The sequence below is a fragment of the Vicugna pacos genome, chromosome 13, assembly GCF_048564905.1.
Source record: "Vicugna pacos chromosome 13, VicPac4, whole genome shotgun sequence".
Taxonomy (NCBI): domain Eukaryota; kingdom Metazoa; phylum Chordata; class Mammalia; order Artiodactyla; family Camelidae; genus Vicugna; species Vicugna pacos.
Genome location: NC_132999.1, coordinates 65,717,960 through 65,733,386, shown reverse-complemented (window position 1 = coordinate 65,733,386; position 15,427 = coordinate 65,717,960). Strand labels below are relative to the sequence as shown.

At 57.8% G+C, this 15,427-nt stretch overlaps 1 protein-coding gene across 1 annotated transcript in view; it reads left to right on the top strand.

Annotated features, from left to right (window-relative positions):
• PRDM16 (PR/SET domain 16) overlaps positions 1 to 3,303 on the top strand; it is a 311,746-nt gene extending 308,443 nt beyond the window's left edge. The window contains exon 17 of the mRNA XM_072975567.1: positions 243 to 3,303. Within this exon, the coding sequence (XP_072831668.1) occupies positions 243 to 377 (135 nt within the window). The 3' untranslated portion in view covers positions 378 to 3,303. The remainder of the gene's footprint in view (positions 1 to 242) is intronic.
• Positions 3,304 to 15,427: the final 12,124 nt, after the last annotated feature.

Here is a 15,427-nt window from a genome sequence, read left to right as displayed (position 1 = left end):
CGTCTTGGCGCCCTCTGCACGGGGGCCCAGCGGAGGTCCTGCTTTCGCCCGGCGCTCCCACCGCCAATGCCTCCTCTGCGGGCCGGCCCCGCGCCCTGCCCTCGCCGCACGTCTGGATCTGAGGCCAGTCGGAGGGCGTGGGAGGTCGGGAGGGGCGAGGATGCAGCAGCCTGGGCCTGCAGGGCCCTGGCCCACGCCACTCACAGCCTGTCCTGTCTGCGCCCTCGTCCTCTCCCCGCCAGGCGTACGCAATGATGCTGTCGCTCTCGGAGGACACGTCTCTCCACGCCTCCTCCCAGAGCCCTCTGGACGCTTGGCTGAACATCACAGGAGCCACGCCAGAGTCTGGAGCCTTTAACCCCATCAACCACCTCTGACCGACCCAGAAGGGGCTGGGGTCAGAGTCCAGGCGAGGCCACCACGGGCCCCCAACATCCCAACAGGAATCCCAGCTGTGGAAGATGGAGGCGAGGGCCTGGGAGCCGGTGCGGCCCGGGGCCGAGTGGCCACTCCTCAGCACCTGTCCCCCCACCACAGTTCAGCTCGAATTTCTCCAGTGAAAACCCAGAACCTGGACATCCTTGGAAGGCTTCAGCTTCTCCAGGAACTGGCGCTGAGGACAGCGGCGTCCAAGGTGGCACAGCACAGGCCCATCGGGGCTCAGCGCAGGGGAGCTGCTCGTGGAGTCCACCCAGGGGCGAGGGCGGGATCCGAGTCCCGAACTGAAGCCAGCGGCCACCCCGGGCGCCTGCGTGGAGTCCCGGGAGGGAAGGGGCAGCTGGGTGTGCTCTGCAGAGGGAGTCGCCAGGCGGTTTTTATAGTGAAATGACCAGAAAGACCCTTTTGGTAATCTTATTGACGACAGAGTTTATTTAAGCATGTGGTTTTAAAAATAGACAGTATTTTTAAAAGAAAAAAATCACAAAGTGACTTGGAAATTGTTTTTTAAAAGTAATTTTGCATTGCTTTGAAATCTCAGCTTATTTGCAGACCCAGACCTGCCCGGGAAGCAGCACAGTGTTGGGAGGTGTTCTTTGTAGATGATGGAGACATTTTCTATCCCCGACCCTGTTTGTAAAGCCAAGGAGAGCGGGGCGCCCCCAGGCAGCACCGAGGGGGCGGGCCCACTCCTGGGAGCGGGTTCAGACTGTGCCCGGAAATCTTGGGTAGGGTGTCCTGGGCCGGTCCGAGGCTGGGGCTCGGAGATGTGCCTGTCAGTGTGTGACACGTGGTTCGTGCCCGCGGCCCCCACCAAGACCCCCCAATTGTCTGGGGAAGGTCAGAGTGGGGGCTCGGTCCCCAGGGCAGAGGGGTCGGTACCGCCGAGCCTGCCACCACTTTCGGATCTGCACCCCTGCCCTCCCCCACCCCCACCAGACAGACGGCGGAAGGAAGTGGGTGTGTGGGGGGCCGCTGCGGGGCGCACGCCGTGGCTCCCCTGCTCCAGGCAGCCGAGCTCTGCGTGCACCTGAGACCCTGGCTCCGGGACACGACTGCCGCCTCGCTTCTTGTGTGGGTTCCTGGCGGGCGGGACCCGGCTCCAGAACGAAGGGCATCCAGACACGACCCGCCACAGAGAGCAAGGACAGCGCAGCACCGTGGGGATGGCGCCTCCCCGGGGACCGGCTGCTTCTCCACTCGGATGGGCTTTAAATTATTCCCCTAGGGGCCAGTTTCGAAGAGTAGTGTTTTTTCCCTGATGGAATTTACCTTAATCTGTATATAACTTGTAATTTTTTCTAATTCATTTCTTTTCTTATTTTATTTTTTCCTTAACAGTATTTTGGCATTAGACATTCTTATTGTGAAGAAATGTTAATATAAGGATCTAGTGAAGGACCAAACCCTTGTAATAAGGTTGTGTGCTGTGTGATCCGTAACCAGGGGGCGGGGCGACTTTAATGTGCCAAATACCCCGCGTGCCCCCGCAGCGAAACCTGCCGCCCCTGCCGCCCGTTTTCCAGACAATCACGTGTTTTTGTTAAATTTGAGTTTCAGTTGCATTTGCATTGAAGACAAGTGTTCTATTTATTTCTTTTAACGTTTGCAAGAAACAGAAGGGCGTCCCAAGAATAGAAAAAGATTTGCCCAAGTTGCCCTTGAAAAAAGCGTGAAAACTCAAACGGCTGTGGTGCAGCCGCGCGTCCGGTCGCTCCGCAGGGCCAAGACAATCGTCCACCTGGGCCCGGGGAGGTCAGGCTCCTTGCGGAGACCTGCGGTGGGAGGTCCCGGAGGGCAGCAGGCACAGACCTGCGGAGCCCGGGGGGAGAGCTTCGGCCTTCCCCAGATCCAGTCAAGGGAACAGACTGAGAGCCCCGTGCGCCTGGGCGCAGGCTGGAAAGTCGCCCCCGGGGTGGCGGGAGAAGCTGCTTGCGGAGAAGCTGGCCGCGGGGCCGCCCCCGTGAGGATTCGCAAACACAGCTGCTCACACCTCCCCAGAAGCGTCCTCGGCCCTCCCCGCCCCGGCCGGACCCGCCTGGTGTGTGCGAATCCCTAGTTCCCCCTTGATGGGGCTGGGACCCCTTTGAAAAGCCCACCTCGGACACCGAACCCCCATTCTGTACCCCCAAATTATATGCTTCTTCTGCTCAAGAGTAAGGCGTGTGCTTCTTTTGCGACATGACTCTGTCCAAAACGGAACGTTCGGGCCAGCGGAGGCCCGAGTGTCTGCTCCCTGTGGCCGGCGCTTCCGTCCACCTCGGGGTTTCTCTGTTGGCCTCACGGCCGGTCCTTTCCAGCCCATCTTCCTGAACGTGACCTCCTCTCTCTCCTTCCTTCCTTCCCCTTCCCCAAGAACCTCGGCTGCACATTTTAAGTCCTGTGTTTGCCCCCAGGTGATTAGCGCAGGCCCAGCGGCCCCCGGCCCAGCACCGGCAGGTTTGGGCGGGGTCTGTCCTGGGACCCCCGACAAAGAGACGTTACTTCCTTTGCCTGGTACATCCGCGAAGCTTTGCCTCAGAGCTTAGCGTTGCCCGACCAGCCGCCCTCCTGGTCCCTCTCTGCCCCCAGGCTCCAGCATCAGCCGGGGGACTGGGTGGGGCTGGAGACTCCTGTGATTCCGGCTTCAGAGGGTGGATGCAACAGATGGCTGTCTGGCCGCCCACTGTGTCCCTGGGTGGGGCCAGAGTCAGGACTCTAGACCAAGGCTCCCACTGGGCCAGGTTTGCCCAGGGCCGGGGCCCTTCGGTCCAGCCATGACTGTGTCCTTCTTTGGATTGTTGACAGTTACCCCCAAGTAGAAATTCAAAAGGAGGCCGCCTCACCCTCCCCTCCCGCCTTGCAGCCCCCAGCCCCTGCAGGCCCTCACCCTCCCCTCCTGCCCTGCAGCCCCCAGCCCCCCGCAGGCCCTCACCCTCCCCTCCCGCCCTGCAGCCCCCAGCCCCTGCAGGCCCTCACCCTCCCCTCTCACCCTGTAGCCCCTAGCCCCCTGCAGGCCCTCACCCTCCCCTGCTGCTTTCATGCCCGGAACAGGAACAATCAAGTAGGGCCCGGGGCCAGCCAGCCCTTCACGACTAGGACCCAGGAGCCCCTGATTCCTGCGTGCGGTCCCACATCCCACCTGGGACCCTGGGTTGTGGGTCAGTGGATGGGGTGACCCTAAGAGACTGCCCAGCCCGCGTGGCGTTCCTGCACAAGGCCAAGAACGCAGCCAGTCCGTCCAGACCCGGATCGGCCCAGCTGCTCTGTGGCCCCAGAGCCTGGCCTGGGAACCGGAGGGCCCGTGGCCTCCTCTGTCCCCGCTGCTTCCTCAGTGAGCGTCCGCAAAGCTCCTACCTGAGTACTTATCACTCGTGTCAGCCTCGAAGCCTCAAAGCACTGGATTGTGGTGCCCCTCGCCCCTGCCCTTGTCCCCCTGCCCCCATCCCCCTGCCCAAGTGACTGAAACCTACTGAGCTGTATTCACTGTGCTGTCTTGGGGGGGTGGGGGGCGGCGAGGGGGCAGAGCCCCCGGGCAGAGCACCCTGTGCTGCTTCTCCGGGGGGATGGACAGGGAGCCGGGCCCCTCGCTCCCCTCCCGGCTGGGGACGCGAGGACACAGCTGCTCCTGGTCGGTGGAGGTCAGCCGGGTCTCAAAGCCATGAAACTGTCTGTAGCGACGAGCGATACTGTGACTAAGGCGTCCTCGCGTTATTCCAAGGAGCGCTCCTTTCCTCCTGCCATTCCAGTGTCTTTTGTTTTGTTCTTTTCTGTCACTGATGCATATTACCACTTTTGGAAAAAAAAAAGAAAAGAAATGAAAATGAAAAGGCAGCTTGAGTTTCCAAATGTGCAATTCACTTGTGAACAAAGCAACGCGAAAGGTCCTTTCCGTGTATTCTGCGTTCTCGCTGTCTCTTCCAGACCAGGGACCCTGAGCCCCGTGTCACAATATGTCACTGAAAGCGCAGGCGACACACGCTGGTAAGACTCCGAACCCAAGCGTCCGCGGCGTCCTTCGCCATTGCAGATTTGGTTTCGTTTTTGGTTTTTTTCTTTTAGAACTGTATAGCGCTGAAAAAGAAATCAAATGTAAATGTCTGGTTTTCATATAACGTTTTTCAAAAACAGAAACAAAAACATTGAGAAGGAGGCTGATGTGTGTCCCGTGTCCCCCGACTGTAAATTGCTCCTGTTACGAGTAAACTGTGCATGACGTGTGTTTAGCGGTCATTATCGTGTCTGTCTGTGGAACTTTGATGAAGAGGAGAACCCCGTAGATGCACTTACTGAAGACGTGATTAGGGTCTGCGTCCTTGAGGCCAGGCGTGCGGACTGCCGAGGCAAAGACGCGCCGCTTAACCGGCGCGGGGACCGCAGTGGGAGGAGAACGGAACACAGACACGCGGCGTGGGGGTCATCCGAGAGGGATTCTGCTGGTTTCACTTCGATGCTTGTGAGGAAGACAAATGTACTTGTGTAGAGGAATCCCTTTAAGATGAAGCCTAGGAGAAGCTGATTTTTGAGGTTCATGCTGTAGACTAGGACTGTACACCAAATGTAATCTTTCCGATGCTACAATGAATTTATACATGAGATTGATATGCAATAAATCTGTGTGCTTTTCTAAGCCTCCGTGCCTGTGAGCTCTGCCGACAGAGAACACGGGCCCCTGGGGTGGGAGACCGGGCTCCAGGCTTGGGGCGTGGCTGGTGGTGAGGCTCCCCGGCGTCGATCGAGAGCCCCGTGTGACAGGCTGCAGCTCCAGTGCACACGAAGCCACCCCCCAGCACCGCCGCCGGGACGGGCGCCCTAACTTCTCCCGTTTTCCGGAAAAGAACAAGTTCCGAGAAGGCACCCCCTGCCCTGGATGGCCTGGCAGTGAGGGTGGGGGTCTCCAGGTGCGCCCTCCTCCAGGTGTGCCCATCTCCAGGCATGGCGCCCTCCAGCTGTGCCCACCTCCAAGTGTGCCTGCCCCAAGGTGTGCTTACCCGCAAGTGTACCTACCCCCAGAGCCTGCCCCCATGAGCTCTCGTCCATGGCGTTCCGGGGGTGGAGGAGCCCATCTCATTCGGCCAGTCCCAGGCTGCCCCTTCCTCGGGGTGGACCTGCCCACCAGCCCGCTGTCCACAGCAGCAGTCCCCGCCTTCCTCACACCACCCCCAGCCAGGGCCTGAGCCTGCCCCTGGGCGCCGGCCAGGTGGACAGGGGCTGAGCACATGCCTGGGTCTAAGGGGAGGCAGACCCAGCCCCCGCAGGGCGCCCCTACTTTTGAGCACCCAGGCATTCCTTCTTGAAGCCCACCTGCCTTCACAGGGGCCTGCCCCCACCCCACCCTGACTCTGCTCTAACCAAGAGGTCTTGAATGATGGTTAAACCTCAAAAGGCAAACGGCACGTCCCAAATCAGGGGACCGCCCATGGGGAGCTCCCCAAACCCACTTTCTGCTGACACAGAGGGTAACTAGTGTCACTCAGGCGTCCCCTAGGCCTGCAGCCCCTGGGCCAGCCTCACCTGCCACATGCAAGTGGTCCTCCTCTGCCCCGGGTCCCTGAGCTTCTCCCGGGATCCTCCCCGCCACACGTGCTGGCAGACCCCCAGCTCCTCACGCACAGGCATGTTCAGGGCACGTCCTGCCTGGAGGTAGACACACATGGGGGGTGCCAGGTGGAGGTGGCGTGTCTGAAAAACCCTGAGCTGGGGGTTTCGGGGTGATGGAGGGTCCTCCCCACAACAGCAGCTTCCCAGTCGAGTCAACATGGGAGGCTGGATGTCCAGCTGCTCCAAGTGGGTCTTCCTTCGGAAAGCCCAGCATTCAGTGACGTTTCTGTTGCCTAACACCTGCTCACTACCAAGACCACCACAGCTGACTCACCTGACCAGCCCCACAGGTAACTTCTCACCTGGCCCACGGCCCCAGCCTCCTCTCCATCCCTGAAGCTCCCTGTGCCGCCCCCTTTCCACGCTACCCTCACCCACTCAAGCCACAGGAGAGAGCTCCCCAGTTCCCAGGACACCCCCACCAGCGGCTGATCCTCCCAGCGGCCACTCCCAAAGTGGTCGGACAAGGTGCCTCTCTGACAAAACCCACCCACGCCCCAGTGGAGCATGGCCCTCCCCGAGGTGCACGAGGCAAAAAGAAAATAAGCTTATGTGTCAGAAATTGGGCGGCAACCCCCTTGTCCCCAAAGCTTTAGAGATTCCCCCCACAGACCACGTCTCAGCCCCCAAGAGACGCAGGGGCTCCTGCATGTGTAAATCAGAGACTATCACGTGCACTGGACTTGGGCTGAGAAGGTGGAAAGTGCCCTGATTTATCTCTCTGTCCCCAAAGACTGGCTTGAAACACACTCAGTAGAAGGCAGGTTGCACAAACAAATGAGGGAACAAATGGATGGATGGATGGATCGATGGATGGATGGAGGGATAGGTGGATGGATGGATGGATGGATGGACAGATGAATGGATGGAGGGATGGATGGATGGATGGACAGATGAATAGATGGAGGGATGGATGGATGGACAGATGAATGAATGGAGGGAGGGAGGGATGTATGGATGGTTGGATGGGTGGACAGACAGATGAATGGATGGAGGGATGGGTGGATGGATGGAAGGATGGTTAGATGGATGGGTGGATAGATGGACAGACAGATGAATGGATGGAGGGATGGGTGGATGGATGGAAGGATGGATAGATGGACGGGTGGACAGATGGACAGACAGATGAATGGAGGGAGGGAGGGATGGATGGATGTGGTGGTGAATAGACGAAGGGTCTGCTATAAGGGCCCTCACGCAACCTATAAGGATTCTGGGACCCCCAGTGCCTCTGAAGGGCCTAAACAGGCTCTGAGGGAAATAATCGAAATGGAGTGAGCCTGGGGTCCCCTAAACAGAAGTGCCCAGTAGCCACCAGAGAAAAGAAACTACCACTGATCTTGGAACAGGACTCCCAGCCCCAAACCTGGGGCTCCGAGTCGTTCTGCTTTCTTCACAACAGCAAGTGGCATGTGTGTCCCAGAGCCAGGGTGGCTGGGGGCAGCTGCTGAGCGTTCAAGGTGATTTCCTTGCTGGTGTGACAATGTCCGTGAGACCTGACGCCCCTCATCCGACGTGGGCTTTGCCGGGAGCGCAGGGCACAGAGACACTGGGAAGGCTTCCCTCTGGGAAACAGACTCTTGTTCTCTGGGACGGAAGACGCAGGTTGATGCAAATCACAGAACTAGTGAATGGCCGCACCTCCAAAAGTCATGCGCAGAGATGGAAGGCCGCCTCCAGCACGGCCCACCCCGTCCTCCCGTCGCGGGTGCGCTGGGGGCCGGCCCTCCCAGCTTCGTTCAGCGGCAGCCTTTCTCTGTGTTCGCCCCGAGGGGAGAGGAGCAGCCTCCGGCAAGAGCCCATCGGATAAGAGCCCTGTTGTCTGGGGGACCCAAGGAAACGAAAACAGAGACACAAGGACAGGCCGACAAGCAGACTCTGTCTCTCCGGAGCCCAGCTCTGTGCACAGAGGACGAGGAGAAGGCTCCATTTCGGAAACGGGGGAGAAATTCAAGAGGAGAAAAATGTGTCAATGAGGAATCTGTCTCCTGGGAAAACAGATGCTTTTGAATTCCTCTTCACATTCATCTTGGGCCGAGGGAGCCTGTCGGTTATCGGCAGGGAAGCTATTTTGAAAATCATTAACTTTACTTCTCAGGGCAGCATTAAGTCCTCCAAAAATCAGTAAGTGTCCTAATTTGGGGCAGAATGGCCAGGCGCAGGCTGGCTTTCGTGGGGACAGAGGGACAGAGAGTGGTGCCCAGGAGAACAAGATGCTCAGAAGGGGGTCCTGGGGTGGGAGGGGCTGCCAGCCACAGCCGGGACCGCGGTTCTCAAAAAGGCGCCGTGCTCAGCACCGCCCGGCAAAGTTCTCCCCAGACTTGCACCCCGCTCAGGAAAGGGAGTCTGCTCCAGAGCTCCAGGACGGAGAGCGAGGAGGTCCACGGTCACAAGATGGGGAAGCTGAGCATCAGCGGGGGGCCCCCCAGGGGGCTGGGGCCCGCCCAAAACCCCAGGGGAGGGAGTTGGTTCGCCTCTTTGAGGACCCGGCTGTGGCCCCCAGGACCCCAGAGCCCACCCAGCCTTAGAGCCAGTTCAAAGCAGGCACCAGCCTGGCAAATGCAGGGAGCAGAAGACAGCAGCACCGCGAAGATCTGCGCCCCATGTTCTCAGTGGTTTTGTTCATCGTAGTTGAGCCGGACAGAACACAGATGTTACTCACCGGTGAGCAAGTGTGTGAACTGTGGAACTAGAGGACACACACACGTGCACACGAGAGCAGGCAAAGGCCATTAACTCAGAGCTCAACGCGGCAAGGGTGTCGGCCACCATCACTGCATTTGGCGAGACCCCAAAACAGGCAGAGGAGTTGGGGGGCTTCGTGGTGGAAAAGGGGAGGTTCTGGTTGTGCCCCGATGGGGGCTGTGGGCCTGGGGGAGCTGGAGGCACCGATGAGAACTGGGGTCCCCCATGGGGCTGACTGGGGGCACAGTGGGGTTTCTCTGTCTGGTCCTGAGTTGGGCGCAGGGACAAAACTTAGGGAGTCTGCCAAACTGATGAAGCCTGGCCGTTCCGGGCCGACCGATTCAGGGTTTCTGGTCTGGTTGCCTGAGCTGGTTCCCATCCATTGTGGGTCGGGGGTCTGAGTTCTGCTTTACGCCTGGCTGGCCGTTGTCTGTGTATTCGGTCTCTGAAGACAATCTTCGGGGGAGGTCCACGGAAGGAAGACCCCTCCTCAGTAAAGGAGCAATGGCTTATATGCAGCCAGAGCGCCCACCAGCACGCGGGGAGGAGGCTGCGGGCGGCGTGATGCCCGAGCGCAGGGCTGGGGGCAGCCCCAGGGGTGTCCGGGGCTGGGAGCAGGGGGAGCGGGATGACTGCAGAGGGCCTGAGGACGCTGCCTGGGGAGACGAAGTGTCCCCTATCCTCACCGCTCTTACACAACTACTCAGTTGTTAAAAACTAACTAGAGGCAGGCTCATTACACACACCTCATATCTCGACTCACCTGATTTTTCAAAATGTTTGTCCTGCCCACCCTCCCTTTGCTCAAAGTCTTGGAGGCCCTGGACCACCGTAAGGCACTTCCAGCCCAGGCTGGCAAGGCGGGTCCCCACCCCCACCGTGCCTGCCCCCTTAGGCCATCCAGGATGGAAGAGGTAGCCGGGCAGGAGCAGAGGGGCCCATGTCCTGGCCGGGGCCAGCTCACGGGCTCCCAGCTCTGCCTCACTGCAGGCACTTGGGGTGGGCTCAGCCTCCAACCTTCAGCTGCCCAAGCCCTGCCAGCACCCATCCAGTATGGAGTCTGAGACCAGAGGCCTTCTGCTCGATACCATTCACAGAGTTTATGAGCAACACTGGACACTGTTTATGGCCACGTATGTGTGTTGGAAAGAGCAGAAACATGCCTAAGGTGGATAAACACCAAATTCAAAGCAGTGGTTTCCTCTGGGAATCAAGGGAGGCAAAGGTTGTATGGGGAGAGCCTGGGGGAGGGGCTTATCCACAATGACGTACAGATTCTTTAGGATCATTTCCATGCACATTCAGGTCAGAGAGAGAGAGAGCTACACTTCTTCCTTTCCGAAATGTAGACCTTCTACCGCTTTTTCTTGCCTTATTGCCCTGGCCAGGAGCAACACTGAACAGAAGCGGTGAAAGCGCGCAGCTTTACCTGGGGCCAGAGCGCAAGGAGAGAGTCTCAGGTTTCCACCATTGGGATGAGCAAGTTCCTTCTATTCCTGTATTGCCGAAATTTTTATCATTAAGTGCGAGACTGGGTCAAGTGCCTTCTCTTCAGTCTATTAGGATCTACCCTCAAGTGACATTGTGTCACCTCACATAAAATACGTGAAGTTTGCAACAGTGTATCTCTATGCTTTCCTCCTGATTTTTTTTTGCTTTTATTATGTTCTACTTCTCCGTATGTTAAAAACTCCATAATGCACTGTTATTATTTTTGCTCTAAATAATCTACTATCTTTTAAATTATCTGTTTAACACACATACAAAAAAAAAAGGCCTGTCATATTTATCCACGTATTTACAGTTCCCAAAGGGCTTCTGCCCCTTGTGCAAACCTAGATTTGTATCTCTCAGCATTTTCCTTCAGCCCCTGGCGGTGCAGGTCTGCTGGCGACGGACTCTCTCAGCTTTTGTCTTAAAATTTCTTGATTTCACTTTCACCCCTGGAAGGCGTCTGTGCTAGCCGTGGGCATGTGGCTGGTTTGTTTTCTCTCCTCACTTTAAGGATGCTGCTCCAGCACTCTTAGCTTGCAGTGTTTCTGATGGTGGGTCAGCAGTTCTCGAGATTTTTCTCTCCGTCACTGGTTTCCAGCCGTTTGACTGGCATGTGTCCTGGTGTGGTTGTCCTTGTGTTTGTGAGCTTTGAGTTCATTAAGGCTCTTGGATCTGTGGGCTTGAGGTTTTAATCTCATTAGGAAAACTTTTGGCCATTATTTTTTTAAACAAACATTCCCCCTTCGCTCTTTGGGCCTCTGGTCACACTTGCTGATATCATCTCACAGGTCAGCAAGGCTCTGCTTGTTTTTTTACTGGCTTTTTCCCTTTGTGCTTCAGTTTGGAGAACTGGGGTTGCCCCGTCTTTGAGTTCACTGAGCGTTTCTTCTGTCTTGTCTAATCTGCGGTTAACTCCATCCAATACACTCTTCAAATTTCGTATCTTGTATACTATTGCCTTTAGAATTTTTATTTGATTCGGTGTTCTGCTTTCTCTTTTGTATTCATCACACTCTATACTTTCTCTTTTGATTATGTCCATGGCTTCTTTCAGATCCTTGGAATAGTTGTAATAACTGTTTTAATTGCTTTACCTGCTGGTTTGTCACCTACGTCATTTCTGGGTCTCTTTCTATTGGCTGCTTTTTCTCCTGTTCATAGGTCACAGTTTCCTGCTTCCCCACATGTCTACTAACAGTTCACTGGGAGCTGGAGGCTGTAAATGCTAAATTGTCTAGACCCTAGATTGTGTTGGCCTTCTTTTAAGAATGTTGAGTTTCATACCGACAGGCAGTTAACTGACTTGGAGGTCAGCCTGGTCTTTGCAAGGCTTGTTTCAAAGCTCCATCAGATCAGGTGTAGAACAGCCTTCACTCTGGGGTTAACTTAAGACACGGCCTTCTTTGGTCTCCACCCAATGGCCTGGGGTCACCCTGGCGTCCCCCCGGCCTCTTCCTCCTGGTGGGTGGCTTCCAGTGAGCCCCAGCCGGTGTGGACACTGGGAGCTGCTCTTCTTCTGGCTTCCTGGGCTCTTGCTCTGCACATGCACAGCACAGCAGGGGCCACACTCAGGCTGGGCCAGGAGGGTTTCCAGAGCTCTTTCTCTGTATCACTGCCTCCCCTCCAGGCCTCCACCCAGAAGTCCCAGTCTCCGTGGCCTCCCTGAACTCCATCTCTGTTCCCTCTGCTCAGTGAGGCCACCATGCTCTGCCTGGTTCTGCCTCTCGGAGGAAAGTCAGCAGGCTTGGGGCTTGCATCATGGGCTCCTTTCTCCCAGGGACCAGTGTCCTCTGTGGCCTGGCCAATGTCTGAAACAGTTGCTTCTCCTCATTTCTACCCAGTTTGCTACTATGGTGGGAGCTGCTTCGTCATGGCCAAAATGTCTGTAACATTTTAAATTCTCAGTTGGAAGCAAATACACGCATTTAGAAAAAGTCCTTATTTGGGAAGACTGAAGTAGTCCTTACTTATTACGAAGGGGCCTTAGCTTTGGGGTCAGACAGACCTGAGCTCTCATCTCTGCCGGGTCATTTACTAGCCAGGTGACAAAGCACAAACACCTTGCCTCTCCATGAAATGGGGGTGATGATGTTGACACCTTAGGGATTTCTGTAAGAATTCATCAAGGTGATGCATGGGGCCCAGCACACAGTAGGCGCTTAACAGGAAGTAACAAACATTTGCTCTCTGGGGCTCAAGGAGGAGTGAGTGTGTGCTCCCTGCACAGAGCCTCCTGCTCCGTGGGCCCGAGAGGACCAGGCTCCCTCGGTACCATGGCCCCCACGCCGCCCCCGCGCCCATCTGCAGACCCCACCCGGCCCGGGCCTCCTGTCATCCAGCACAGAGGAGCCTCTGTCCTCAGGCCCACTCACAGCCGCTGCATCAGCCGAGGTCAACGCGACCTTTCCCAGCTGCCCGCGGGCTGGGCCGGTGCCCGTGGGACCCTGCAGGGAGAGGGAGGTCAGCCGGATGCCAGGCCAGAGAAGAAAGGAGAGCTGTTCTGCCCCTTCCCTCCACCCTGCACATTCCCTGCGGCCCCGGGGAGGCCGGCTGGGGTGGGCAGCGGGCACTGCCCACTCGGCCCTGGCAGCCTGGGGTGGTCAGACCAAAAGGCCTCCTGGGGGCTGCTGGTCTCAGGACACCGCCTCTCGGGGCTGCGGCCCCAGCAGCTGAGCACAAGTTTAGGAGACTCAGAGCAAGACCTCCAGGCTCTCAGGACACCCTGGAGCCACAGGAAAGGGGCACCCGCAGACAAGCTTTGATTTCTTGTAGGAACTTCTGGTAGCCATGGGGTCGGGGGTCCACATCCTCCCCCTGCCGGGGACCCCAGAGGGGTGGGCCCCTCATTTCATGAGTGCAGGGCAGGCCAGGCATGCAGCTAACCAGCCACATCTTACCTTCCAGTGATGAACATCGGGGTGCAGGCTACGCTCCCTCGCCGGGACCCTGGCGCTCGGGGCTGAGGTGGCCTTCCTAAGCCCACGATGGGACAGTGGTGTCACCTCCAAGGCATTCATGGGGGAGGGGGAGGGAGAAGACCCTGGGGCCACGTGGCAGCCACTCCTGCAAGGCCTCTGCCCTTCAGTTCTCCCCAGGCTGGTGGGGAGGCCCAGACGTGCGGGACGGGCTCCGGCTGACTTTGCAGGTGGAGCCATGGCTGTGCCCCTGGCCTCCTCCCGGCCTCCTGGAGGCTGCACAGCGAGACCAGGAGCAGAGGAACCCTGGCGCTCGGGAGCGGGCATGCTGGCCACCCCTCGTCTGCAGACCATCCCCCTCTCTCCTGGAGCGTGGGTTCCAGTGGGAAGAGAGACACAAAAAACAAACGAACAAAGCAGGAGGCCCACCCGAGGCAGAGGAGCCCCGAGGAAAGACAGGACAGAGAGAGCCCATTGTCTTCCTGGGCTGCAGCAACAAAGGACCACAAATGGGGCTGAAAGCAACCAAGACACATCCCCTCCAAGGTCTGGAGGCCAGACGTCCGAGACCAAGGTGTCGGAGCAACTCAGGAAAATGGGGCGCAGGAGCAGGACCGTGCCCCAGGCCTCGGGCGGGTGCCCAGGAGGCGCCCCGCCAAGTGAGGGCCCTTGGCTTCACACAGGAGAGCTAAGAGCGAGCCCAGGTAAAGGGAAGGTGGATTTCTTTAGAGAGACACAGGTAGATTAATCCGTAGACAGCGTGCGGCCATCTCAGAAGGCAAGAAAGGGGGTGGGAAGGGATAACCTGGAAGTTTGAGATTTGCAAATGTTAGCCACTGTATATGAAAATAGATTTAAAAAACAAATTTCTTCTGTATCGCACAGAGAGCTAGGTTCAATGGCGTGTAACGACCTTTGGTGAAAAAGCATGCAAACACATGTGTGCACGTCTGTGCATGACGGGGACAGGGTGCTGCACACCAGAAACTGACCACTGCAACCTACGAGCTTCAGCTGAAAACAAACAAGCAAACAGAGAAGGCAAGCGCCCAGCCGGAGGCCTGGGGCCCGGGGCTGTTAGCCTCTGCGGGCTGGGTGACTTCCTGTGCTGCCAAGCGGGCGGATTATTCCAACTACTTTGGGGAAGGGGTGGGGGCCCCAGGAACCGGGACCACCCCCGTTTTGGCCTTTTGTGGTCCGCCTGGGAACAGTCACGGCGCCTGTGGCTGGGCCACTTAGCGGCCAGTCCATTACAATGAGCGTAAGATGAAGCCCCAGGTCTACTGGAAGTCAAACCTTCCACCATCTTGGCCGCAAAGTCTACCGCAAGGTGAATCTTCTGCCATCTTGGTGTCATTCTTTCAATGGTTGTGCTCTGTCCCTTTCCCTCTTGTCTCAGGAGGGCCCTGCTCTCTCTGAAAGCTCTAGGGCAGGACCCCTCCTGCCTGTTCCGGCTGCTGGTGGCTGCCGGCAGCCCTCGGCACTCCTCGGTCTGCGACAGAGATTGGTTCACTCCAGCCTCTGTCTCCATCAGTACCTGGCTTACTCCTTTCTGTCTGTGTGTCCAGGCCTCTGTCTTCTCGTGAGGACACCTGCCATTCGATTTAGGGCCTGGCCTCATCTGGTACGATCACGTCTTAATTATATCTGCAGATAAGGGTCCATCACAGCAGCATTCGGCTCTCAGGGAGGGGCACGGCCAGCCTGGAGGCCCGGGAAGGGGAAGGAGGGCGTCTTGCCAAGGGGCCATCTGGGTGCTGTCCCAAGGGCCATCTGCTCTGTGTCGACCCAGCCCCACACGCCCTTGGCCCCAGCCACAGGGGTGTGAGAGCTGCAGGCTCACCCCTGCTGGCAGGCAAGCAAGAGGAGGCCCATGTGGCCAGCCCCGGGTCCTCCTCTCCACGCCGGACACTTAAAGGCTCAAGCCGCCGACTCCGGGTCATTTCTTGTGTCATCTTCAAACCTCCGCTTTCTAGCTGAGACAACAGAGGCCCAGACAGGCCAAGCCGCTTGCTCTGGGTCACTTGCCCCCAGCCACACACTGAGCTGCTGGAGATGGAAGGTGGTCCCCGAAGCCTCCCAGCTTGGTGGCAGAGCCAGACTCCACGTGCTGGAGGGGTGGATGGGGATCAACCCTACAGTGACCAAGCTGCACTCTTAAAGAAGGTTTTATAGGAAAGCACTGAGTCAGCGTCGGGAACCCATGGGGCCTCTGTCTTCCCACAGGCCAAGACCCTCCAGGACTCCCCCAGCGGCTCCCTCCTGCAGTCTGGGCCTTGTGGGTGTAGTACCCACAATGGCCTCTGGAGGGCAGC